This window comes from Lepus europaeus, chromosome 12 (genome assembly GCF_033115175.1).
Source record: "Lepus europaeus isolate LE1 chromosome 12, mLepTim1.pri, whole genome shotgun sequence".
Classification (NCBI taxonomy): Eukaryota; Metazoa; Chordata; class Mammalia; order Lagomorpha; family Leporidae; genus Lepus; species Lepus europaeus.
This window is the reverse complement of record NC_084838.1, coordinates 13,480,140-13,508,130: the sequence shown is the minus strand read 5'-3', so window position 1 is coordinate 13,508,130 and position 27,991 is coordinate 13,480,140. Positions and strand designations below refer to the sequence as shown.

Here is a 27,991-nt window from a genome sequence, read left to right as displayed (position 1 = left end):
TTCGTTTCCAATCCAAGGAAAGATAAATCCAACGTTTGTGTGGTGCTTCTTTATGAAGCGCACTGATGTCTGTCCCGCTGGAGGCACACACACCCTGAGGGCATGCGGCTAACAACCCCAGACACCCGAGGTTCCAGAAGTTGGGGTGGGCTCAGGAGCAGTGCTGGACCCAAAGTTAGAAACGCTGTCTGGCTCCAGCTCTGCCACCCACCCGCTGTGTCGCTCTGGGCAAGCCCTACTTCCTCTCTGTGCCTCGGTTCATTCAGGCACACAGCAGAGAAGGCCCGGCTGACTGCTTTGAGTCTGACCTCGCTGGGCGGGTGGCAGAGGTGTCCTGTCCTCTTCCTGCTACCTTTCACAGCCTCTCCAGGACCTCACAATAAACTCAAGAGCAAATGCAAAACAGAACCACTGGCTACACCTACCAGGATGCTTCCAGATCCTGAAAGACGCTAAGAGCCAGATCACAAAATTGGGGTTCTCTTTTAAAGACAGGACTACGTGGATGGGAGGAGCAAGCCCAGAGGCCACGAGTTGAGACACACCAGGCAGAGATTACACCATTTTGCCAGAGGTACAGCTAATTAGCGGCTGGGTCCCCTGGCTCCTACAGTACACTCTGTCCACTGTCAATGGAAGACACTTTGGGGGAAGGGCACCGTTCAGGAGCACTCGCGTCACATGCATACGAGAGCTGCACTGTCGAGAGAGTGAGAGAAGCAGGTGCATACCGAGTCTGTCTGGTGGAAGGGGCCGCTCAGGCATGGACGTGGCTCGCACAGCCACAGCGAGGGCTCCTGACTGGGCCTTCTGGGCTCCCTGTGCCAGCTGCTCCTCCAGCTTGCTCTGTAGGCTGTGGCTGGTTTCGATGCTCCTCTCCAGTTGCTGCCGCAGAGCCTGGATCTCCATCAGGAGGCTGTGCAGGTCGCTGTGAGCATCCTGCCCCTTCCAACCTTCCCCTGATGCCTCTGTCCTGGCCTCTGTGGACAGGTGAGGGGAAGGCTTGCCATCTTCCACGAGCAGAGGGTCGGCCATTGCGGGAACTCCAGCATTTTCCACCCACCACCACTAGCCACCTCCCCCTTCCTAAGAATGAGGTACAATTTAAAATAACAACCCGACTTTAAAAACAAAAATATTGGCAGACTTAATTGCTGCTATTCCACAGGCTAAATAAGAGCTGGAAATTAATTTTCGCTTCTGGCCATAAAAGCCTAGCAAATTGCACACCAAACCCCGAAATTATGTCTAGTAGTAATAAAATCTATTTGGGCTGGAATTATAGAATGAAAGGGGATGATTTTAAGAGCTGCAGTATATTAAAAAGGCACAACAGAAGGGATAAGAGAAGCAAGTTGAGGAGAAGTGAAAGCTGCGAGATGACCCTTTCCTAGATAAACTTTCAATAGGGAGAAACCATCTGGAAAATTGGCTTAAAAAAAACCCTCACTGCACCTCAGAATTGATTCTGGAACGTTAGACCTTACAGTTGAGTCACTCCGATCTGGTATCTCTCTGAGGATTCAGACAGCGCCAGAGCCAACAACCATGCCCGAAGTCCAGCACGTGGGAGCTACTCCACAAATACGGGCTGAGAGGATGGCACCAGGAAGCACATATGAGCAGGGAAATTCTACTGCAAGTGATTTCTTGAGTGCCCCTCTGTGCCAGGTTCTGTGCTAGGGCACTTGTAATAAATCTCCTTCAACTCTCACCAGCGCCTACTCGAGGGATAGGGTGAACAGACATGCTTGATGTAGGCAGAAGCGGGTCCCAGGGTTCAGTGCCCCGTTGAGGCAAAGTGGGAATCCAGATCTCAGCCAGCCCAGCTCCTGAGCCCGGGGCCTTCCACTCTTTCCGCTCCTTTTTAGGAAGACAGGCCCGGAGGGCTTGCTTCATAACCTACCGACTTCCCAGGAGGCCGTCTTGGGGTTTGCTGGCAGCGCTTGAGGAAGGGGTGTCCAGCCCTACCCCTGTACCCCTGCTCCCAGCCATCCGGTGTGCTCACAGCCCCAGATGCGGCAGCCCCAGGACCGGAAGGGCCTTGGGAGAGCGCCGGGTACCTGGCGGTCTCCTGTGCTCTTCCTCCAGCTTCTCATACACCTTCAGCTCCACCCGGAGGGACTGCAGCAGCTTGTCGTTCTGCGAGAGCAGCTGCTGCCTCAACTTCACTTCCTCCTGCACCCTGCAAAGGCCCCACCACCGGGGAGGAGAGGTCAGCTCCACTTCAGAGTGATGGACTCAGCCCCCACAGCATAGGGGAAGGCGACAGGGACGTGACAAGCACAGTGACGAGTCTGAGCCGGCCATTGACACCTGTTATCAGATGCACTAAAACGTAGCTCTCTCCAATCCTCAGCTCAGATCTATACGAATGGAGGCTCAAGAGCACAGCCTGGTCTGAAACCCAGGAACATGTGATGGCAGAGACGCTGGCCTGGGAACCATGGGGACCACAGTGACAGCATGACAGTCTACAGGGACTGCAGGAGAGAGCAACCGGCATCCTCTGCAGGCTGGGGCGGATGCGCATCACTCCCCTGCTCAGGACCTCCCAGCGGCTTCCTGCCCCACTCATACAACACAAAGGCCTTAGATGGCTGGCTGGCGTGGTTGGGTGTCTGGTTACCGCCCTGCCCCCAGCGCCTCCGTCCAGACACACAGGCCTCCCTGCTTGGCCAGACCTGCTGCTGCTGAAAACACCCATTCCCCCTCTCACTGTGCTCAGCCCCCTGTTCAGAGAGCATCTCTTCAGATCCCGCCCTGGCCCTCCTTAGACACAAGGTGCAAGCCGCTCCCAAGCCCTCTTCTCTTTCCTTACATTTTCTCTCTCTCCACATAGCCTACGCCCAGCGGACTCATGACGAGCCACGTTTACCATCTCTGGGCCATGTTTACCATCTCTGGGCCACGTTTACCATCTCTGGCTCCCGCCTCGATGCAGCCCACGGGGGCCAAGGCGTGGCGGCGCTACCTGCTCAGTTCGCTGCGGCTGCTGCAGATCTCCTGGATCAGCTGCCGGTTGTGTGTCTCTTTCTCGCCGAGCTCCCTCTGCAGCCTGTCGTTGTCGCCCTTCATGGCGGCGTACTCCTGCCCGAGGTGCTCCAGGGCCGCCGTCTTCCTGGAGAGGGACTCTCGTAACTTCTCATTCTCCTTCTGTTTATCTGCAGTCACAAAAATGCGCCACTGAGAAGGGACACCATTTGTCTCCTCCAATCTGATTACACAAATACAGCACTTCGGCTGCAGCACTCCAAGAACACAAAAAAGAACGAGATTTAATCTGGCATTTATGACTTCGGCATTCCAATTACCTTATGCATTTTGGGCAGATAAATCTGCCAACATCAAGGCTGCAGATTAAACGTCACTGGGATAAAATGGGCCTGGTTTAATTTCCTATTAAATAACAGTCCGTGCAAACCCAGTTTCTTTGCCATCCCAGAGCAAACAGTGGCAGAAACTACAGAAGCAACAAGCAGGGCCCCACACTCGGCCACAGGTGTTGGGTGTGCACAGGATTCCCGCAGGAGGCCAGCGCCCTGGCCCACTCGCTCCTCGGCCACGAGCACAGCCGGAGGAAACAAACACTCCCAGAGACACAGGAGACAAAGTGGTCCAGAGCAGTGTGCTGGAGGCAGTGAGGGCAAGTTCAAGGGCGGCCTTGTGACGCCGCAGCTGTGATGGAGGATCTCCACTTCTCTGTGCCTCCGCTGCTTCACTCTGCTGCTGTGAGAGTAACAGAGATGCCATTCCCAAACGGCTCAGCACAGGCATCTTAGCACTCTGGGAGCTGCAAGCGCCCCCTATGGGCAGGCGGCTGGCAGTGCCGGAGGTGGAACCAGCACCAGCCGTGCAGACATTCATCCCATCAGGACTTCACATGTGCCATCTGAGTCGTCTCAGCAAACTGAAGGCAGCTGGTCTCCTCCTTTCTCAGACAGGAAGATGGGGTTAACACTTCTCCACGGCCACACAGGCCATTGGTGGCAGGGCCAGGGTCAGACCAGGCTTTGTGACTCTACTCTTGAACACACCAGGGAAATTATGCAGGCTCTCGCCTGCTCCTCAGACTCCAGACACACCAGGCTGCAGAGAATTCCTGACTCGTCTCTCCACGCCTCACCTCTGCCTGCTAGGCCTTTGTCTGCTCTCTTCCTTTACTTGAAAAGGCCTGGCCACTCCAGCCCTGAGCACCTAGGCCAGGCCCTCATCCATCTAGACTCAGTTCTTTAAGTCCCAGTCTCTTGGGGGTCAGGTGGCCTTCTCCAGGGTCCTGCAGCTCCTTAACCCCTCTGAATCTGTTTCCTGAGCTGGAAAACAGGACTAGCTGCAGGCAGAGCTGCTGTGACCACTGAAGGCTACGAGCTGGGGGACAGCACTGTGGCACAGCAGGTTAAGCTGCCTCTAGACACCAGCATCCCATACTGGAGCACCAGTTCAAGCCCCAGCTGCTTCTGATCCGCCTCCCAGGAAGGCAGCAGAAGATGGCCCAAGTGCTTGGGTCCTTGTCACCCACATAGGAGACCCAGATGGATTTCCTGGCTCCTGACTTCTACCTGGCCCAGACCTGGCTGTTGTGGCCATTTTGGGGGGTGAACCAGCAGATAAAAGATCTCTGTTTCTCCGCCTTTCAAACAAACAAATAATCTTGAACAAAACAGGAAACCAAGCCAGCAGGGAGGCACGGGACTGGAAGCCCAGTCGGTCAGACTACGTGTCTGCATTCTTCCCGGGACCAGAGGGCTCTGGGTCCCAGTCGCAGGCAGCTTCCTTCTTACCTCTCGACCCTTTCAGGAGCATCGTATTGAGGGCCTGGTTCTGCTTCCTTAGGAAATGAATCTCTGATGTCAGAGAACTGTGCAGCTCTGAACCATAAGCAAAAACGTTTGTAGAGCCTACAAAAACACACACAGGCAGTGATTCGCCTTGGACGGCCTCTAGGTCAGCATGGAAGAAACTTCCTAGAAAAGAGTCTTAAAACAAGAAGAAACAACATGCAATGAAAGTCACTCCTGTGAACTACATACGGCATTAGCAGAGCCCAGTGGAAGCGAGAGAGGGCCTGAAGAGGAGGTGAAAGGGGGTTCTCCCATCTTACCTGTCCTAAGGGTGAGCCCCGGGCTGGCGAGGGGGTGGGGAACAGGTGACATCACATCACAGATGTCTCTCCTGGGACCCAAACTCACCCACCTGGCTACCACTGAGGCCGCTCAGTCTGCAGAGCCAACGCTGGGCCCCTTCCCCTTCTACACTCCATTCTCTCACCTCGTTCCTGCCTGAGGAGATGGCAACGCCACAATCCCTAACCTACACTGCAGACCTGGGAGCCATCCTCCAGCACTCTCTCCCCCACTGCCCAGCTGAGCAATCATGATGGCTGGTTCTTCCCTCAAAACGCCGTGGATGCCAGCCTCTCTGTCCCTGGGCCAGGCTTGATCACCCTGCTCTACCCCTGCCTCTGTGGGATCCTTCCTGTGGAGTGACCATCCCAAACACAGTCCACCCATGCTTAGAAACACCTAATGACCCAGCCCCCAGCAAGTGGCAATCAGGCCAAGAAAACACAAGGTCCGAGCTTCCCAGTCTAGACCGCCACGAACTCCATGTTTCAGCTCCAATCTCACGGCACAGCCCACACCTTCTCCCCCTCCATGCTAGTGCTCTTAACTGCAGTCAAACTGGGCCACTTCTGTGCCCCAGGCAAACCCCGTGGCTACACACCTCCCTGACTTTGCAGAATGAGGCATTCCTTTGCCTAAAATACCCATCGCCCTCTTCACCTGTCAAGATTTCACACCCCCAACTCTTGGGTCCAATTCACTACTTCTAAGTATAAATGAAAGATCAAGGGCTAAACTTGGACAGAATGGGCCAGAGTTCACCTCCTCAGCTCTATATTCCTCCCCAAGCTCTATTTCCTAAAACCCTACAAACTTCCTCTACATCCGGCCTAGAGGGCATCTCCTTCCGACCCTTCCATGATCCTCCCGCTCAGCACTGTCCACCTTCTGAGCCCTCTGCCCACATACAGTGCCCGTGCTCACGGCAAAGAGAGCCACGGCTGCAAGGCACCATCCTCATGGGGCAGGAGTGCTTCCCCTCCCAGACTTCCACACACAGGCAAAAATGCCAGGTCCCTGCTCTCCCAGCCACCCTGAAGACAGAAGAGTCCTGTGCCACTTCTGACCGGTGAGACGTGACAGGAGGCCTGCCTGGGGCTTCTGGGAAAAAAGACCACCCACCAGCAGAAAAAGAGAAGGCAGGGAGCTGCCCCACCCTCTTCCCCATGCTGTCCTGAGAGGAGGAGATGCTGTTACTGCCTTCTTCAGTTGCTTAACCCCAAGCCTGGTGATCACTGAGCCACACACCCTGATCAGAACTGCACTGCTCTGGACTTCTTGTTACACAAGAATTTTTCTTTTCTTTTCTTTTTTTTTTTTTTTACTCAGTTCTGTAACTGTAGCTGCATGTTTCCTGGTACACAGCGGAGTTCCTGTAAGTTCTGAACACCCCATGAGGAAGGTGCTTCAGCTCTCGGGGAGAGCTGCACAACACACAGCCGCCTTCTCACAGTGTCATGTGTCCCTCCCCACCGTCTCCCTCCACTCTCCTGGCCTCAACTATGGCTTTGGCCTCTACACAGCTGCATGGCCTCAGGCAAGCCACAGCACTTCCCTAAGTCTTCATTACCTTAATAAAAATAACTGACGCTGTTACTGATACTATTATGACCGCCTGTCTTAACATCACAACTGATGATGATGGCTGGAGCCAAAAACAGGACCAAAAAAAATTTGGTCTGACTCAGAGCAGGAAAAACTCTCCAGAAGTTTACAATGAAGAGGGCTCAACTAGTCGCTCTTCTAAGGAATAATTAGGCTACAGAACAGCTGCTGGCACTCTCTGCACCTGAGCAGCCCCTGAGCTGGTGAGGCCACCTCTGATGCTAAGGGGCCGGTCTTCCTCCAGACGCCATCACATAAACTCATGTAGCTGGTGACAAGCTGCGAGCTCAAACGCTGGAGATGACAGGAGCCGTGCCTTTCCCAAACCCACTCCCAAGGCGAACCTTTCACAGCAGGGGGAGGCGGAGCCACTGCCATTCCTTTGTCTTGCGGAGATTGTGACAGCACGGTGAGAGCAGCATGTCTTTCCACCAGTGTAAATACTTTATGAATGCCTTTTTGTAAACCTTCCCATCACAGTGAATTACTCTCCAGAGCAATTGCCTGCTCCATTGTAGCTGCTGGCCATTTGAGCCCCCAAATAATTCCATAATTGGATTTGCCAGGGAAAATGTAAACCAGAATGAATCTAATTCAGGCATTACCAAGAGTGAATGTGAAGGGCCCAGGCGTGTTTTCCTTTCCCGTGTTTGATTCAGATTAATCAGATTCCCTGGGGGTGAGAGGGGGAGGATGCTGAAGGGGGCAGAGTGCCTGAGAGGGAGGGGCGTGGGAGGGGACATAAAGGAGCGGATCTGTTTACCTCGCAGGCACAGCACTGAGTGTATGGACAGACAGCCTTCAGGGGTGATGGCTATGGCAGGCTAGAGAGGAATGAGAACTGGACTCCAATACTGCCATCAAAGACTACCTTTCCAGAACCCAGCCAACTCATCTCTAAAAACAGGAATGACATTAAGAGTTCCCACCCAGGGCACAGCTTTGCAATGAACCTTGTTGAACCTTGTTGTGCTATACAAAGTTATTTTACAATTGTATAAAATCCAACTGATAACAATGATGAAAGCAACCATTCATTTGGTGAGACCCTACTCATGACACTGCCTCATTAAACTGACAACAGCCCTGTTCTATGAAACGATTAGGACTGGTGAAGGGCCCAAAGTCAGGGAGCCAATACAGAGAAGCAGGCGTCGTCACCGAGCTCCCAAATTAACTCAGGCCCTTCCAAGTGCCCCACGCTACTCTCAGCCTGGATTCTTCAGGCAATGGAGTCATACTCTCTGGAACAATAAGGAAAAAGTGTGTGCATGACATGCTGCTCAATGCAAACTGGGACAGAACTGTGGAAGTGGAATGTGCTACCTCTGGGTGAGATGGAAAATAAGGATATAAACTTATATTTGCATAACGAAATCACTCTATGGATAAAGGTAAAAATCAACAAAAGTAGGGGGAAAGATCAGGGTCAACGAGTGAAGAGTGGAACTTCTAATTCTTGAACTATGTGAAGGTCTTGCCTATGGGGAAAAACATTATCAAGTTCTCCATGGAGGATCATTCTGTTCAGAGATAACCGCTCTGCAAGAATACTGGTGACTTTTGATTAGCATGTCAGATTTACCAGACTGCTAAAATGTTGATACTGTATAACCTATGACTGATGAAAAGATGACATAGTTTTGCTTTATTTTAGAATACTTACCTATTGGTCTACAACTTCCAAAGTCAAATCAGGAGCCAGCCACAACTTGGGATGCCAAAGGCTGGCGGGCTTCTTCAATGACAGAGAAATCCACATTTATCAGGTGCCTACACTTTGTCTACAGACAGCTGACTCAGGCAAACCTGTCCCCAGGAAGCACTCGGGGGCTTGCACCACCCCGGGGAAAAGTCCTTCCTTACCTTGCTCAAATTCAGACCCCTGCCGTTCCAGCTGTTTCCGTAGCTTCTCGTTTGTCTTAATAGATTCTTCCAAACGTTTTCTCAAAGTTCGAATTTCCTGTATATGTTCCATTAGTAAGTCTACAGGAAGGAAGGGCATTTTTAATGGAAGGTCTGAAGCCCCCAACAAATTGAATAATTTATAGATTAAGCAGGGATCTTGACATTCCAAACGGCCGTGGACATACTGCGAGGCAGCCGCTCGCGATTCCTCCCTGCGCTTCCCACTGCCTCGGCTCTGTAATGATTCTCTGCAGCCCGCCACGAGGAAGCAATTTTACATCACATGGAAGAATTACATTGCATACAACTTTAATGCTGACTCTAATGCAGCCTTTTATTCTTCTCAATATCAAATATTAATTTAAAATCTTCCTTGTGGTGAAACTAACAGATCGCTCTCGAGCCTGCCTGAACTGCCTGAGAGTTGATTAAGCCACCTCCATAATGAATCCAGATAGTCTCAAGCCTGATTTTTTGAAAGGAACACGTTACCCATTCATCACTTTCTAATTGAAGGCTTGAAAATAAAGCAAAACAATGCTAATGAGAATGGCAACAACGGGGAAGCCTCCAGAGCACATCCAGTTGGCCTGAGCCTAAGCACACACCTTTCGGGGCTGCGCTTATTATCAGCCTTAGAACGGCAGCTCTCCCAGCGTCTTTCACAAAATTGCTCCCCTTCTAGAACTGTTTAAAGAGATCACCAGAGATGCTCACAAGCATCTGCCAGAACACATGGAGGCGCTCATCTCAGCAGTGTCTGCCACAGCAACAACAGCTAACTCAAACTGTTAAGTAAACGGTAGTACATTCATTACACGGCAGCGCGACACAACCACTCAAATTATGTTATAGAGACTGCATCGTATCATGGGAAATTATCATGTTGTTACGTTAAATTTTAAAAGAGATACAAAATTGGTTATTCAACATAATCACGCCTCTATTAAGAAATCAGTACAGACAGAAAACGCACAAGCACACAAAAGGAGGAAACATACCTAAATACTAACAGCACTTGCCTTTGGGGGGGACAGGCTCTAGGTCTTTCAAAATTTCTCTACTATATTCCAATATAATAAATATTTCATAAGCTATGAAAATTAAAATTTCTCAAATTTCCTAAAATGAACATGTATTATTTTTTTCAGCTTCTGCCACCTCTCCCTTGAACAAAGAGGATGCACGTCTCCAATCTAGAGGCAGGTTTCTAGAGCCAGTGTCGGAAGCATAATCACATTAAGTATCCAAAGGCAAAACTAATGTCTAATCCATCAATTAGGGTACACTCCGTATGTCTTAGTAATGTTTGTTTTAAAACATTATACTGATGTTATGACCCAGTTTTAATTCCTCCAAAATGGCTTTCATTTAAAAGTAGCACAACGTTACAGATCTTTTCCTAATTAAATAGTAATTTTGCCATGAATTTGAATGTTTATGAGATGACTTAATTCCCAGACCGTCAGCCATCTCTCATGAATGCCAGAGCATGGCAAGGCATTGTGGGGAAGGTCTGTGGCCCCCAGTGCGGCCCAGCACCGCAGAGCTGTGGGCGACACGCTCTTGGCTCACCCAGCCCAGCACCTCCCCACCACTGCCTCGTTGCCCTGCACGTCTTCCACTGGCGGCCGGGCAGGAACTTATCTGCTTTGACTGCAGCCTCCCTTGCTGGCTTATCCCAGGCACACACGGCTGGCTCTGGGGAGATCGATGCTCAGGAGCCCGCTACACAAGCCATCCGCTGACTCTTGGCCAGGAGCGGGAACCACCACTGGGGCTTAAGGAAACGTTCCCAGGTGAATTGGACACCGCTTGTTAATTATGCAGCCACACTGACGGGGAAGGAAACATTACACCAGCCTTTACAAAACTGGAGGGCACTGTCTACCTCTCATAAAATCTCACTCTTCTGACAAATGCTAACTCTAAGACCATATAGTCTGCAAGAAGAACCATCACCACCAAAAGAAAAGAAAAAAAGGCATTATCTTTTGTCTAGTAGTTCTAATTTACAGAATCTGTGTTTTTTTAAAAAAAATACTCCCAAGAAAGGGAATGGAATGGCTTCAGGTTCAAAGATACTCCCTGCAGCACTGTTTACAATGGCAAAATTCTGGAAATGGCTCAGATATTCAGCAATAGGGGAACATAAGAAAAAGTGCAGGCCAGTCACTCCGAGCCTACTGTGAAGCCACCAAAAATGGTGTTACGTCACAGCATGCAGGAAAGCATAGGAGAATGTCAAGCAAGAAAAGGAAAACTAAATTACCTCTAAACACAGATGATAGATGACAAAAGGAGAATCAGATGCAGAGAATAAAAAGCTGAGGAGGAACAAACGTGAAAGGTAACAATGGGAGCGGGAAGATGACGGCAAAGAGCACCCTCCAGGCAGGAAGAAGGGAGGGCACTGCCCAGCACCACGGCAGGAAGAGCGCCTCGGGGACCTGAGTGTCCCAGCTGAAATGTTTTGGGTTGCTGTGCCTCCCACCTTCTACTTCCTCAAACTATCAAAGTAGCCTCGAGGGAACGGTCTCTGGGGTCTTGGCAAGGGACTGAATCCCACACCAACTGACCCAGGTGCAGAAGGAGGTGGCACCAGGGACAGAGAAACGATCTGTGGTCTGACCGAAATTAGGCAAAGGCAGGGCTGACTGAGAGGAATCAAGTACTCAGAAATACAAGTCGCAGTAGGGCACAGCCAGAAAGCCCAAGAAATGCAGGCCAGGTGACGGCTGCTGGAGGCTCCCAGCTCCCAGCTGGTACACAGAGAATGTGCACTTCAGGCTCCTGGGGTTACCTTCCAGCTGTGCCCCTTCATGCCTGTAGAGGGATGGGAGGGTCTCAGAGGCCATGATGGGGACAAAGGCCCCCAAGAGATCTCTTTTACATACTTGGTGGGGCCTCCATGTAAATTTTCATCTGGAAAAAAAAAGATCCTGTCACTTAAAAAAAATTCAAATTTATGACAACAAAGACCTAAGTGATCAAGTGTCAACAAAGAGCCAGGAGCAAAGAAGTGCCCGTGTCTACTTTGTGCTGCCCCACGCCCAGCCTGGGTGGCTCAAGAAAAGCCCATTAGGAGGCAGAGACCTCGGCTGAGTCCGCACCAGGGTTTACAGACTGAAGCCAGATCTACCACCTCTTCTTGTAAACAAAGTTCCTGGGACATGCTCGTGCCCATTCATTTAGCAACAGAAATGGCTGCTTTTGTGTAAAAGCTGCAGAACTGTCTGTTAAAATACTGACTACGTGTCCCTTTACAGGATGTCTGCTGACCCCTAGTCTATCTGGTCTGCTCTACCTAATTCCCTGAACCTTTGCAATATACAGAATCACACACACAGTGCCCTATCTATTACACCAACAGGAAGGAACGGTGGCTGTAAGTACAGAGAGGGTGAAGAGAGGTCAGGGGCAGGTTCCCTGGGAGGCTGATTCTGCCAGCTGAGTCCATAGTCAGAGGCAGAACAAGGGTATTGTGCACTGGATGCATCTCCAAACCCCTGTGTTGATACCCTGAGCCCCAGTGGGATGGTACCAGGAGGCAGGGCCTCTGGGGTGATTAGGTCATGAGAGTAAACGCCAGAGAGTTCTCTCTTGCCCTCTTCTTCCATGAGGGGACAGCAATCTACAACTAGACGAGGGCCCTCACCAGAACCCAACTATGCCAGCGGTACCCTGATCTCAGACTTCTGATCTCCAGAACCATGAGAAACAAACTTCCTCTGTTCACAAGCTACCCAGTCTACAGTATTCTGCTACAGCGGCCACCCCAGCCAGCCAAGGGCCACACTAAAAGGAAACACAGCAGATTTACACACTCACAAAACATCAGAGCAGGAGTAAGTACGCCGGGGCACCTGCGACTTAAAGCAGCAGGGGCTCTGAAGTGACCCTAAGGAAATTAACCAAACTTGCAGTGACACATGGCCCTGCTGCTTTCCAGCCTGCCTGCTGCTGGAGAAGGAAGCAGCAGGTCATTAAAAACTAACAGGGATTTTTCCCCAACCACCATGGCTCTCTCCACTGACAAAGGATCCTAGAAGGGCCAGCTTTGGTCCTCACAGGATCACCGTCCATCCAGAAGACTGTTCCAGTGTCACCACACTCTGCCTGCTCGGGCTCGACAGCATGTGACTGTTTAAATCTGGCCCAGCTGAACGCTTGGTAAAGCCGAGCTTACCTTGAGAAAAGTTGTTCGCCATAACCGAGGTCTTCTCGGTCTCACTGTCTTGCCTGGGGTCTCCTGAGAAGAAGGACTTTTCCGACACTTCACAATCAGACAGCAGGTGAGAGGCTGACGGCTCTGGAGACTCGGGCAGAATATGCTGGTAGGTTGAGTTGTCTTCCTCAATCCTTAACCATTGGGATGGAAAGAGAAATCATTTCCCACACGAGACTCCCAAGCTAGGACCACAAATCAAGAGCCCTTAAGATTACTTCGTCCTTTGTAAACTCCTCAAATTTGCAATTTCCGCCAAACTTCTTGTTTCTCTACAGCACGAAGCGATGGGCTTGAGTTAGGAGCCAACAAAAAAGGGGAAGCAGCAGGTTGTGCCTCTCCCATGGTCTGGCTTATAGGACAACAAATGGCTCGAATGGCTGGGGCTGGCCAGGCAGAAGCTAGGAGCCAGGAGTTTTATCTGGGGCTCCGGCATGAGTAGCAGCGGCCCAAGTACTTGAGCCATCTTTTACTTGTTTCCCAGGCATATTAGCAGGGAGCTGGCTTGGAAGTGGAGCAGTCAGGACTTGAACTGGCACTTACATGAGATACCAGCATTATGAGCAGTAGCTTAACCCACTACACCGGTCATGGGTCAGGCATTTAAATCCGACTTGCTCCTCTGAGGTAGGGAAGACCACCCTACTTCACAGTTGGTGAGGCTGAGGCTCATCATCAACCCACTACCATCCCACAGCTTGGTAGGCCTGTCTGGCTCCAAGGCCCCAAGAGAGTATGGGAAGCCAGCTCTAAACCATGAAGTGATATTATGGATGTAAAAATCTCAGAACCCTCCTGGTCCCTGGGCAGGTCCCAGTACCATCATCCGGGCAATCATCTGCTTATTAACCTGTATTTGCAAGGACCAACTAAGCCATGGATAAAAACCACCTGGGAGCCGCGAGCAGCCCACGTGAATCTCCATTATAAGTAAGTTCTTTAATTTAAGCTCCTTTTTTCTCCCCCTTTTTCCTATTACTTCTTGTCATTGGCCACAGTCTCATTATTCATGAGCTCAGACAAGAGCAAAGGACTCCAAAGCTGCAACGCATTCATTAACAGGTAAACACCAGATGCAGCTTTGCCCAGACAGCGTGATGGATGCACAGGCTTGCTGTGGGTTTGCAAAGTGCAGAATGGGCCAAGGGCACCCATTTAATTAGCTTACGAGTGACCCATGAGAGCTATGCCCACAGCTGAAAAAGGAAAAACGGAAGGGAAAGAAATCTGTCAGAAATAGAAAGGGGTGACACATTGGCAAAGCGGGGCTCTTCCCTCCCTCCCTCCCACCCACCCATCCTCCACGCAACAAGTAGTCTTCCAAATGCAAATCTGATCTTGTTTCCTTCAAAGACTCCCCTCTTCCGGAATAGACTTGGGCCTCTCAACACAGCCTTGCAAGACCAGCCCAAGGGGCCCTGTCCTCTCTCTCCAGCCTCAGCCCTCAATGTACCAGCCAGACTGCCCAGAGGGGCCATGTTTTCCTCACTCAGCCAGGGCACCCAACAGCCCTGAGCACCTCAGATGTATCCTCTGCATCTCAGCTACAACTGCCCCACTCGGGGAAGCTTTCCTTGCCCTCTCCAAATGTGCCAGTGGCATGTGCTCTGTTACTGTAAGCATGGAGGTGGAGGAGTGAATTTGGGGGATCTGTTGCAATCCTGCAGTGGGAGAGGAGCATTTCTTTTAAATCTATAGAATCCTTGACTCAAATGTCCTTTGGCGAGTTGTGATACCCTGCCTGCTCACTCTTTCGATGCTGGTGGACTTCATGATGCTAATAAAATTTAAAACCCTGAACCCCAGACTGGCCTCTATTTCTTTGTTTTATCCCAAATGGCCACTTCTTGAAAGAGGAGGAGAGGATCCAGCAGCCTCGACAGACAGCACTCAGAAGCTTTAACAAGTTAAGAGAGGAGAGCAAGACTGCACAGCTGGCCCTGGACGCAAGCTAAGAAAATACACAATTCCTTTATTCCACAAACATTTCCTAAGGACCAACAACATGCAAAAGAAATGGAGCAGATATTCAAGATACAGTCTTTGTCCTCAAAGACAATGTGGAAGAACAGTAAGAACACAGTCTTAGAACATGACAGATTCAAGTTCAAATCCCAGCTCCACCGCTTAATGGGAAGTATGCAACTCCGACCCAGAGGCTCCTCATCCTCAAATGGGAGTAAAAACGCTCACCTTGTAGGTGAGAAGCAATCAATGTGAAATGCCCAGGGCAACAACTGACACATGGCAATACATTTAATGCTAGCCAGCTCCTTTCTTCTTCCAAGAAATTCTGGGGGTGGAACAATAAGAGCGGGAAGTATCATCCTACCACGAGGGAAGTGCTAGAGCAAGGATACCTTACCCTGGAATGTGGCAGCGAGGCAGGTCTTAGGGAGAACCAGGTTCATTGCTGTGTGAACCGATTCTAAACACTGAACCTCAAAGCACACGAGGAGTGTACAGCCTGTGCACGGCACGGTCCAGAGAACACTAAGAAGCCAGATACAGGGGAAGCAAGGGGTACACCAGGGGGAAGGGGAGAGAGGAGGAGAAAAAGGGGAAAGGGAAGGAGAGAGGAGTGGAAGGGAGTGGAAAGAAGTGGTTCAGGTTGGGAAGGGCCTCAAACTCAGACTAAGGAGCCCAGAACATATCTCGCATATCCCGGGGAGCCAACAGAAGGAATATGTCACCTCTCTTCCAACCCCCGACAGAAATGCCACGAGTCACCTGACACGAATGGATGAGGGCTACAGGATACACAGCAGGAACTCTTGGCTGTGTACGGCCTTTGTCAGTTCCATGGATGTTTGTGCCTTATTTACAAGAAGCAGGAGACTCGCAGCATGGGAGGGGGCCAGGACATTAAAAAGCGGGCAGGCCAACTCAGCCCAGAAAGTCCCCAGCAGTCTCCTTAACAAATGCCACACACTCACCTCTCCACCAGGTCACTCTGCGGGCTCATTTCCACTCCAACAGATTTCCCTGGAAGCAGAAATAGCATTGAGAAAGAAGGAAATCATTCCGTCATAATCTCTTGCTCATACATCTGCAGAGGCGCTGTCCCATTTGTTTAAACACTCTTGCTAACAATCTTGGGTATTTAACGTAGGATTCCCAAGAACACAATTCAGACTGCAGACTCCCACTTGATCACGGCTCTGGCATTGCTTCCAGGTGACAGCACTGAATCTAAAGCCAACCACAAAGGCGTGGCTGGGTGCAGGTTCTTCTTCCTTCTCTAAAACTCCGATACTAACCAAATACAATGGGGAACACAATCAAAAACAGACCACCCCTCTCCCAGTACCACCCACAGACATGTTCCTGGACTCTCTTCCAGTCTTTTCTCCCCACATTTTGGCATAAATGCTACAGCTCTGTGACTTAATTTTTTCACTTAGTACTTTATTCTTAGAATGTCTCTTGGTAAATCAGCTTTAGAAACATCAGTTTTTTAAAAAGATTTTTTTTTTTTAATTTATTTGAGAGAGAGAATATCTTTCATCCACTGGTTCACTCCCCAAATAGCCTCAACAGCCAAGGCTAAGCCAGGAGCTTTATACAGGTCTCCCACATGGTTACAGGGGCCCAAGGACTTGGGGCCTTTCTGCTGCTTTCCCAGGATCATTAGCAGGAAGTTGGATCAGAAGCGGAGCAGTCGGGACTCAAACTGGCATCCATATGGGATGCCGGCATTGAAGCCAATGGCATAACCAATGCTGCGCCACAGTGCTGACCCCAGAAACATCAAGTTTAATTACCACACCAGTATTCCATTGCCGGCACACACATCTCATGTTTTTTGCCAACTCCCTACTTGACATTTAGGTCATCTGCAAATACTCGCTTTTATAAATAAGTAAAATAAACATCTTTGTGCATGTAGCTTTATCTGCATTTAGAATGTTTCTTTAGGAAAGTCTCTCAGAAGTGGAACTGCTGAGTTCAGTTGAAAAAGCCACCGTCTATGCCAGCAGTGAGGACAAAAAGATGACAAACAAAGCCAAGCTCAGAACGCGGTTGGGCAGAAGTGGCTCTGCTCCCTTCCCGCCGTTGCAAGGCAGTCACGTGAGCCCAGACGTCAGACGGGCTGACAGCTTCGTTCTGAAAATACTGCAGAACTCTGGAAACTGCAGGCTGGGGGAGTTCCTTGAAGAAATTGATGGGTGGCTAAAGAAAAAAACAAACCCTTCTATGGCTGTACTTGGAAATGAGACTATAATTAAACTGCACCCACACATACAATTTCCAAAAGTCCTCCTGAAAGGCAAAGTGCTCAAACTCCACAGAGTGGAGGAGCAGCTCACTGGAGCCTCGCCCGTTCGCTGTCTCGTGCTTCCTGCCCATAGACTCTCAAGGCAGCCATCCAGGCTCCATCTCCACCCCGCCAGGGCAGCCACCTGGCACCAAGAGCCAGTGTTGGATCACTGTGCACTGCAGCACACTGCCAGGAAGGAGCCAGCAGGGCTGGGTGACCCAGCGCCAGGCCTGAGTCTGGGTCTTCAATACCCACTCTCTCCTTTGGGCCCCATGACAACCTCCAACACAGGATCAGGGGCTCCATTTTGCCACAAGGCAGCAGAGACCCAAGAAGGTCCACATTCCGCCTCGTCTCTGGCTTTGTCTAACTCGCACTCTCACTTACGTAGCTGCACTTCACAGAGAAGTGAGATTTCTAGACCATCCCTGACAAGCTGCGACAGCTCGGTCGGCATTTTTCCTCTCGTGCCTGCACCGGAGCTGCTTAACCAAGGTTCAGCTGATGGTGAGACTCTGAGCCCCTACGTGGAGGATGGGCCACCTGCCCCAGCTCAACTTTCCAATGAGCTTGGGAGTTCTGCATGGACTGGCCAGGCCTAGGGAAGACTGACACCCTGCTTCACACTAACCACTGTTCTCCCCAAGTTCATCTCCCTCGGGAACTGCACACACCGGGCACCTTTGGAGCAGGGCAGGTTTTAAGCGTTCCGTTTTCCTCACCACAAACCCATCTTAAAGCCATCGAAGCCCTTTCCTCCATTCTCAACAAAACCCAGGACCACAGAAGGAAGTGCCCCAATGCTACCAGCAGCATGAGTTTCTCTTTCTTCCAGAGACCCTTTGGGGAGACTGCAATAACTCAGCAACAAGTGCATTCCACCCATGTCCCTATCCCAACAGGATTCTTCAAAACCTACCAACAAATGGCTATTTTGAGATTCACAGGGAGATCCTAACACCCCAGAGTGAATTTCTTGGTGGGAATGGTCTTCACACAGGTGGCAGCCACCACCTGGTGGGCCACAGCTCCAGATACATGTCATGAAAATGCTGCTCCTGTCTCTCAGGCAAAGCCAGCTGCAACACCTAAAACCCATGTAGTGTGTGGCAGCGTGGGGACTTCACCTTTTCAAAGAAAAACCATCAGTTATCCCACCATACCTGAATAGGCCAGGGAGGACTCTGACACAGGGTGGACTTGTAAGTGCGGAGCCACCTTCAGTTTCTGCTCTACCCTCGCTCGTCCTGTTCACGGTCCCCATTTAAGAAGCCTCTTTTGCAACAGTACTCCCCAGCTCACAACGCAGCAATCACAATAAGTTCAAATACTTCAGCCTGGTGTCTCTTATATGACCCAAACATTGCTCCCTTTCAGTCTCAGTGGTAATGGGCAGCAAATACCTACAGTGCGTCTCCAGATGCCTGCGCCAACACTCAACATCCAGAGATGGATGAGCAGCCATCATGCCCTCAACGACTTCACATCTGAGTGGGGACAATGGGCCCCAAGACAATTACACAGGGGCAGCACAGGTCCTGCAGGAGGACACACGCTAGAGACACGCATAACCTAGGCTGAGTCATCAAGGAAAATTTCCAGGAGGTGGCAACAGAAGCAAACAACTGCAAGCAGCACCAAGGTTGCTGGAGAGGACCAAGCGCAGGGCTCCTAGGAGAAGGCCCTCCATGTGATCCGGCAGCCAGGCGGCTGTGCAGGACCCCTCATCATTGCTGTCACCCTCTGAGCTCCCACATTCCCCCAAGTCAGACACCAGACACTTTAAATAATCTCTCTGTATCCTTACCAACAACCCTGTGAGACAGGCGCTGCTGTCTCCATAAGGAAATATGACCCATAAAGCTGGGATACGAACTCAAGCTCGTGTGGCTCCAAAGGGCCTGCTTCTTCCACCCCAACACCCTGCGGCCACCGTCTATCACAAGATCAGACAAGATTGTCATAAATGAGCTCCAAACAACCTGGAGGTAAAGAGGAGAAACAGAATTTGCTGCTTCTTGGGAGGGCAAAGCTAGATTCCTGGAAAACCAGAATTTCTCAAAGTGGAGAGGGAGTGAAAACCTTACAGGAACGGGACTGGCTTGAACGGAGGTGCAGATGAGGGAGATGCAAGGCCTGGCTCACAGAACAATGGGGCCAGTACACATAGTGTGATAGGAGTGTGAGAAGCAGAGTGCCACGATGGTTAGGACGGTAGCTGTGGAAGCAAACAGCCTGTGTGACCCCAAACAAAAGAATTAACCTCTCTGCTCCTCACTTCTTTAATGAGGGTCAAACATACCTCCTCCTAGGCTGAAAGCCATGCCCAGCATATCGAAAGCACTCGACAGACCCAACGCTTCCTCACTTCTTCGCTGTTTCTGCATTTCATTATCACCATCATCAGGTAGAGGGTAACGGGTGGGAAAAGAGAGACTGCAGATGGTCCTGAGACGTGATTTCTTCTCCTCTCCATCACTAAGGAGCACCAAGGCAAGGGGTCCCAGCGGCTGTGCCAGCCTCTGTGCATGCAGCTGAGCCTGGCACACAGGGTGGGCTCACTGAACACAGGAGCTATCTTGCCATCTCTGCTTTCCCAGTGCCTAGCGCAGCTGACTCAGAAATGCAAGGAGACAAAAATACCACCTTCGTGATTTGTGCACTCGCCTTGGGAGCCACCCCAAACAAGCATGAGCTGAAAAACCTGGTTGCAACACCAGTTCCTGATCTACTTTGGTGCTCATCCTCTTTGGCAATATGAAAGTGACCCTCATCCCCAAACACCGCAGCTACCCACAGAATTGTGCAGGGTCCCTGATCCCCTAGTAGAACCCCTAGTTTAACAGAGCTAAGGAAGAATCCCAGCTGTACTTTTTTTGAAAGACTTATTTATTTGAAAGGCAGAGTCACAGAGAGGCAGAGGCAGAGAGAGAGGACTTCCACCCACTGGTTTACTCCCCAAAGGGCCACACTGGCTGGATCTGGGCCGATCTGAAGCCAGGAGCTTCTTCCAGGTCTCCCATGCAGGTGCAGGGGCTCAAGGACTTGGGCCATCTTCTACTGTTTTCCCAGGCCATATCAGAGAGCTGGACTCGAAGTAGAGCAGCTGGGACCTTAACAAGTGCCCATATGGGATACTGGTACTGCAGGCAGTGACTTTACCCACTATGCCACAGCGCTGGTCCCCCAGCTCTACTCTTAAGCATTAAGAAACCACACTATTATCCTACTTCTTAGGTTCTACTAATTACAGGACAGTAAAGAAACAGGAAGGATATGCACAGAGATCCCAAGAGTGTTCTTTATAATAGCCCCAAACTGGAAACAACCTCTATGCCCATCTAATGGGGAATGATTTAATAAATTACAGTAAATTTATAGCAAAGACTGCTCTGCAGCCACAAAACTTACAATGTATATTAATATTTATTATCTATAACTGAACAAAGGGAGAAATTGCAAATAGTCCTATTTCCACAAAAATACATATATGTACAAAAAAGGTCCAGGCGTATAAACTCTGGGGTATTTGTGCTTTGTTGTGTAAATGATGCAATTATAGGAGTATTTGCTTATCAGTTACTCCACAGTAAACATGTACTGCTTTGTATTAAAAAGATTCTATTTAAATCTGTAAGAACTCATGCCATGCAACTGCCTCAAAAATCAAACCGCTTTATGATAAGCTCCTCTGGTAATTCCGGAGCCAGGCCCCTTACACAGGCATCCAAAAGACCCATCCTCTAAGGCAGGAGCTGTAGTGAGCTCCTGAGCACTTCCACACCTCTTGTAGAAGAAAATAAAGTTCTATGTTGTGTTGTCTGCTAAACCCCTGCTGTTTCTGCTTCCAGACCCTAAGGAAGGAAGTGGATTTGCCCTGGGTGTGTCAAGGTCCACAAGCACACCACAAACCAGGGTGGCCAGCAAGTGCAGGAAGGGAGCTGGTGCCAGGGGCTCCTCACTGTCTCTCAGCCTCCCACTTGTGAGTGCCCAGGGTGAGGCTTTGTAGGAAAAGAGAAAAGAGACGACGGAAACGCCTCAGGCCTGGCAGATTCAGCTGTATCCTAAGGACTCAGGTATTTCTCCACTACTAAGATGAGAACTAGCTGACTTGCAAAACATCAGCCAAGAAGAATGGACTTTATAAAGCTGGGAAAAGTCAAAGGCCCTCCAAGGTCCTGGGAAACTGGTATTAGGAAAAGTCCACCTACAATGGGCCAATGCGGTGGGCCCCTTTAGAACCAGGGAAAAACATTCCCCTTCTATCCTGGGCCTGAACACAGGTGGACCCCCGAGGGCCATCTGCTTTGTACCTTTGAAGACTGAAGAACACATTCAGATCCTGGTCCCACCAAGTCAGTGGTGACTTTGATAAACTCGCCTCAGTGAGGCCACATTACTCACCTGCTAACCTGGTGGTTCTGAGGCTTAAGTCCAACCACAGCAATCAGAAACGCCAGCAGGTGCTCACTTAGTATGCAGACCCATGCTCACCCACTGAGCCAAGTCTTCAGACCCATGGTTTAATTTAACCCTTCTGAAGAGTCCATGAACTAGTTATTAGAACGCTGTGTTTACAGGTGAAGAAACTGAGGCAAACAATTAAGGTTCCCAAGGTACACAACGTATAAGTGGTGACTCCATTCTTCTTTGCTGGACATGGAAGGCAATATTCCTGTGCCTCGGGGCTGCCATCTGTAGGCAGGGCTGGGTTCAAACCTCACCTTTCCAAGGTTACAGTTTACATCAACACACATGACGCCTCATGAAATACAAGCAGGTCTTGTGGAAAGAGGTTTTTGTGCAGACACTGGATGTGGGATCCCAGCTCTGCAATTCACTCCATACATGATCACAGAGGAGTGGCAGCTTCTCACCGGGCCACACTCTCCACAGACTGGGATTCATTCATTCACTCATTCATTTATTCTTATCCCAGAAAATACATACTGACAGTCCCCTGCATGCCAGATGTGTGTCCAGCACCACTACAGCAATCCCTTGGGGCAGGGAGGACTAACACATCAGTGCACATTCAACAGGCCAGGCCGTGATGAATAGAACAGGGGAATGGAGCAGGGTGAGGGAAAGGGAATGCTGGTTTGGGGCAGAGAGCGCTTGGCTATTTTACAGAGTTGTCAAAGAGGGCCTAGGGGACAAGGCAGAGAGAGAGGCCCGAGGGGCTGAGGGAGCACAGAGCCTGCTGGGGCCCAAGGGCAAAACTGCAAGGTCAGTGTGGCTGGGGAAGGGGTGTGAGGGAGACTGGGGCAACTGAAGTCAGAGCAGCAGCCAGGGCTGTGGCACGGGGCTTTGTCAGCCTTCACCTGCACTCACACACTGAGAAAAAAGGAAAGTCTCTGGTTTTTGAGCAGAGAAGGGGCATGATCTGACTTTTATTTTTGAAAAGGTCACCCTGGGAACTGCACAGGAGCGGGCGGGGCAGGGCAGGAGGGGCCGGCCACTGCCCAGGTGAGGCGGCAGCAGCAAAGCCTGCTGGGACTGGGAACTCACGTGGAAGACGGAGCTTCAAGGGGGCAGTCAGTGAGGAAGGAGAACAGAACTAGCGGGCCCACTTAGAAGCCACGTGAGCCAAAGATCTCCCCAAGGAGAGGGGGCACGACCTTGTCAAGCGCTGCCGAGGGCTGAGGGAGATGAAGACTGACATCCACACTGGATGTGGCGAAGCGGAAGGCGTTCGTGACTCAGGAACACTGTTGGGGCAGAGAAGCGGGGAGGACTGCAAACCCAATCCGAAGGCATTTCAAAGAGAAATGGGACTAGAAAGAAATACTAATGTCTGTGAAGGAGAGGCGTGAAAACAGTGAGTACAGAGGCAATTTTACAAGATAAAAGTTTTGACTTTGCAACCACATTAGTGTTTTTCCTATTCAAAAACTGAAATTAAATTAAAACAGAGTAAAAAAAAATCCTAAAATTGAATGCAAATAGAAACAAATGAATCTAATTTATTTCAAATGAATACCATAACAACAGTGTAGAAAGAAGAAACCAAGTAACTTTTCAATTCAATACCCGACTATACACCCTCAGCCTGAAGACTGAGCTATAAACAAATCCTGAACTCTTGTTGGAGCAGGTTTGTTTCTCACAGTGGTATGTATGAGTGGAGCAATTCTGGAACTCTCCGCATATCTTACAGAATTAGCAAATCTGCAGGTATAGTGATATTGTTAGAGAAAGGAAATACAAATACGTAAGTGGAAAAGACAAGAAATAACTCAGCGGGTTTGGATTGGAATTGGGTATTGCTGTGAAGTAATGATTTTCAAAATAAATTATGCACATACACATACACTCACACACACACACACACATCTTGCTTAAGGAGCCTAGGAAAAAACAACCCCGATTAGCAGTAAACGTGGCCAGCACCAAGTCTCTGCTGTTAAACTCCATTTCCTGGGGCCAGCACTGTGGCATGACAGGTAAAGCCACCCCTGCAATGCCAGCATCCGAAATGGGCACTGGTTCCTGTCCCAGCTGCTCCACTTCCAATTCAGCTCCCTGCCAATGGCCTGCGAAAAGCAGCAGAACATGGTCCAAGTGCTCGGGCCCCTGCCACCCACATGGGAGATCTGAAAGAAGCTCCTGGCTCCTAGCTTTGGCCTGGCCCAGCCCTAGCTGTTGCAGCCATCTAGGGAGTGCATGGAAGAGCCCTCTCTCTCTCTAACTCTGACTTTCAAATTTAAAAAATAATTTTTCAAAAAAGAAAGCTTTATTTCTTTCTAACTTGGTACTAAAGATGTAAAAATAACAAGGAAAAAACCCAAAAGTATCCTCATTAATTGTTCATCCCTTACACAGGGAAATACTGTAATTTACAACAAAGAAGCCTGTCAGACAATCTTAACCAAGTGATCAAAGTTAGTATATCCAAAAATGGGACAAACTGGTCTCATGTGCCACCTCCATATAATTCTAACAGGGACTCCACGGATCCAGGAAAGGAAAGAAAAACATAACAAAGAAAAAATATATGATGTAACTCTTCAGGAGCCCCGAGGGAGGGGGAAATCGGAGACAGAGGAAACACAGACAATGCAATCTTCAAATGTTGAAGAGTTTGCCAAACCCACCTGACTGAGCACTCTGCACTTCTTTGCAAAGCAGGCTACTCTAATGTCAGTTCTCTGATTGGTTCTTATAGCATGCCTCACTGGCAGACTCCCTGATTCTTTATTAACACACACTTTCAGTCTCCTGGTTGGTTGTTATTCTGGTCTCCTGATTGGCTGTTAACTCTGTCTTCTGATTGGTTCCTCTGTCCTTCCTCTCATTGGTTAAAAATGCACTCACTTTTCAGAAAGCGACCAACCAGAGAGCACCATGCTGGGTATAAAAGAGCCAGCACTGGCAAGCTTCTTCGGCAAGTCCTCCCTTGGAGTCCTCCTCCTGACTGCAGTGGCAGGAGGTGTCCCACTTTCAATATATCTCATTCTGCTCACTGTTCTATCCACAAAGAAATTTTTCTTTGGTGTGAGACAAGAACCAAGATCACCCCCATCATCCCACAACAATACCATGAGAACAAACCAACACTTAAGTGACATTCCTGCCAAAGCCTTTGCGGAAACAATGGACAGTCCAAAGTGAGGGACAAGCCAGAACTCTTCAGGTACGTTAATGTCATGAACCATAAAGAAAGGGTGAGAACTGGCTGCTGCAGATTAAAGGACACCACAGAGACATGACCACTAAAATCAACATAGGAACTGGGTCCTCGACAGGATCAGGCATAAAACTGTCATAAGAGGTTTTTTTTTTTTTTTTTTTTTACTAATTTTACTAAATGCTAATCGATATAATAGTCCATAGACCAGATAGTAGCAAATAAGCTGATACTGCTTGTAGTACTGGCAATTCTACTGTGCTTGTGTAAGAGACTGAAGTATCTAGAAGAAACATGATGCTGTCAATCCTTTCTCAAGAGCATTCAGGAAGATTGTGTGTGTGTGTGTGTGTGTGTAGAGGGAAAGAAAGAGAATGACAGAGCAACTGCTGAACACTGATGGAGCTGGGTAAGGGGCAGATAGGACAGTTATTGGTTGAACAATTTCAATGTAGTAACACTTATTGAAGCCCCTAGAATACAGCAAAGATTTCCTTTCAGCCTTCCTCTGGCCACCCCTGTGGATATATCCTGGTGTGGTCGGTTTTTGTTCTGTTTTGTTTTACCAACATTTAAAACTTATGAGTTATCACCGCAGAAACCCAGATTTCCATCCTCCATGGACAATTCAGAAAAACAGGCAGCTGGCAGCCAGTGCTGAGGGGCGGTGCCTTCTGGCCGGCTTCACTACTGAACAAACCTTACCAGTCCAGCCCAAGTGAAACACCAAAACTGGACCCCTAGTTGGAACAGTGCAGACCACCAGCCACATGGAAGCAGTCACTGTAAAGCAGCAGTAGCCAATGTGGTTCTGCTGTGGCCTCAACAAAGCAGAGGGATGAGAGGGAAGCAAGGCCAAGCCGCTGGTCCCCCACCCCCAGCCCTGTGCCCCTCCAGGAAGCCCCAGATCAGTACTGAGGCATCTCAGAGCTCAAGGACCTCGCCCCACTTACCGTTGAGAAGGAGCTTTTCCAAATCCTCCAGCAGCTCAGCACACTGATTCAGCTGCTCTTGGAAACCCTCGGCCACGCAGCAATCCACGTCGCTGGCCTGCAGCAACTCCTCAAACGCCTTAATCATGGTGTTCATGTGTTGACGGTAAATGACACAGATGCCATGGCTATCCTTAATCTGCTGCCGCTGAAGGGACAGCTCCCTGGCTTGGGACTGAACTAATGAATCGTATCTGATAAAAGAGGGGAAAGAAAATGCTTGTGCCATTTTGGAATTGAAGTTTTGTGACCTTAACACTAATTGGAAAAATGACAGAGCACAATTTTTAAAAGCCTGCAGCTGTACAAGTATATATAGTTCTAGAAAAATGGAACTGTACAAGGTCACTCCCTCTTCGATTTCAAAGAGCCAACAAATGTTGGAACAAAGATTCTCCCACAATATTTTTAACCTCATAAAGCCCCCAATTAAGGTACAGATTGGCAAGGACTCAGAAGAACAATTAGTTTCCACATACTCTTCAACAACAGTACCCTGAATTGTGGAAACAAGGGTCAAGGAACCCACCAAGAAAGTATAAGGCAGAGAAAAAGACAGCACGCTCTTGTCCCAAGTGAAAGGTCAAGGAACAACCATGTCCCGAACCACCATCCACTGAATGGCAAGATCTGTCAGTCACTGAATGCAGTGATTTCATAAGTCCTTCAGCACATGGTCAATGCCCCCTCCTTTAATTTTATTTATTTTCTTGTTTCAAAGAGAGAGAGAGATCTTCCATCCACTGGTTCACTCCCCGAAATGCCCACAACAGCTGGGACTTGGCCAGGCCATAATCAGGAGCCAGGAATTCCATCCAGGTCTCGACATGGGTGGCAGGGGCACATGTACATGGCCCATCACCTGCTGCCTCCCAGGTATATTAACAGGGATCTGGATTGGAAGCAGAGACAGGACTCCTTCCCACTCACTCTGACATGGGATATGGGCACCCCAGTGTCCTCTCTTACAAAAGAGGAAACTGACTGCAAAAGGAGGTAAGGGGTGAAGATGAGGATTCAAAAGCAACTGTGCCTTCAAAGCTCTGCTATGCAATACCACCTCCTTACCACCACCATCATTTTTGCCAACTTTTCCTATGTGGGGCCACAAGCATGCACTGAGAAAAACACAGGTTACAGGAAACATGGCTCATACAAGCTGTGGCCACAGAACCTGGCTCCAGAGAGTGGCTTGGGCGATGCTTCATTTCATCATGTTACTCCTCTCCTGAAATGTCAACAAGGGGCAGGTGTTAAGCTGCTGCTTGCAATGCCCCCATCCCATATGGGAGTGCTGGTTTGATCCCAACTTCTCTACTTCCAATCCAGTTCCCCACTAATGTGCCTAAGAAGCAGCAGGTAATGGCTCAAGTACTTGAGTACCAGCCACCACAGGTGAGACCCCAATGGAGTTCCTGGCTCCTGGCTTCAGCCTGGCCCAGTCCCAGCTGTTAATGGCCATTTGGAGAGTGAACCAGAGGATGGAAGATCTCTCTCTCTCTCTCTCTCTCTGTGTGTGTGTATGTGTGTCTTCTTTCCTCTATCTCCCTCCCCACCCCTTCCTCTGACTTTCAAATAAATAAATCTATTTAATAACAATACATGGACCTGGCAACCACTTGTGATGTTATGTTCACATAGATCATATTATGGGTGGAGCCAATTTAATGGAAGAGAAAGAACATGGCTATTGGAGTAGTATAATGTGGGCATGAACCTTGGCCATGGCTCTATGACAAAAGTTCACAGACAAGTAGGATTAAAAATGTTTATTTTAGTGCAAAAAAATTTGAAACCCATACATATGAGGGTTCTTTGAAAAGTTCACGGGTGGAGGAGAGGGGCAGGAAAGTTTGGCACAGCGGTTAAGACACCACTTGGGAAGCCTGCCTTCAATATCAGAGTACCTGATTTAAGTTCCAGCTCTACTTCCAACTCTGGCTTCCTGCTTATGTGCACTCTGGGGGCAGCAGGTGATGGCCAAGTACTTGGGTCCCTGCCACCCGTGTGGGAGCCGGGGGTTGAATTTTATGCTCCTTGCTTGGGCCTTGCCTGGCACCAACTATTGCAGGCATTGGGGCAACAAGCCAGCAGGTGAAAGATTCTCTCTTTCTCTCTCTCTCTCTCTCTCTCCACCTTTTAAATACAATAAAAATACATTTTTAAAAGTTTGAGAAAGATGCATATTATGAAAAAACTATGCATGGATTTCAAATATTTTTTGTACCAATAAACTTATCTTTT

The 27,991-nt window shown here is 49.4% G+C and overlaps 1 protein-coding gene across 1 annotated transcript in view; it reads right to left on the bottom strand.

Annotated features, from left to right (window-relative positions):
- The window catches only part of CDK5RAP2 (CDK5 regulatory subunit associated protein 2), a 211,424-nt gene that overhangs the window by 27,921 nt on the left and 155,512 nt on the right, over nucleotides 1–27,991 (bottom strand). The window contains exons 25-32 of the mRNA XM_062207679.1: nucleotides 25,709–25,941; nucleotides 15,801–15,849; nucleotides 12,826–12,998; nucleotides 8,595–8,714; nucleotides 4,782–4,898; nucleotides 2,975–3,164; nucleotides 2,064–2,185; nucleotides 732–980 (exon numbers count right to left, since the gene is read on the bottom strand). Coding sequence (XP_062063663.1) covers nucleotides 732–980; nucleotides 2,064–2,185; nucleotides 2,975–3,164; nucleotides 4,782–4,898; nucleotides 8,595–8,714; nucleotides 12,826–12,998; nucleotides 15,801–15,849; nucleotides 25,709–25,941 — 1,253 coding nt within the window. The remainder of the gene's footprint in view (nucleotides 1–731; nucleotides 981–2,063; nucleotides 2,186–2,974; nucleotides 3,165–4,781; nucleotides 4,899–8,594; nucleotides 8,715–12,825; nucleotides 12,999–15,800; nucleotides 15,850–25,708; nucleotides 25,942–27,991) is intronic.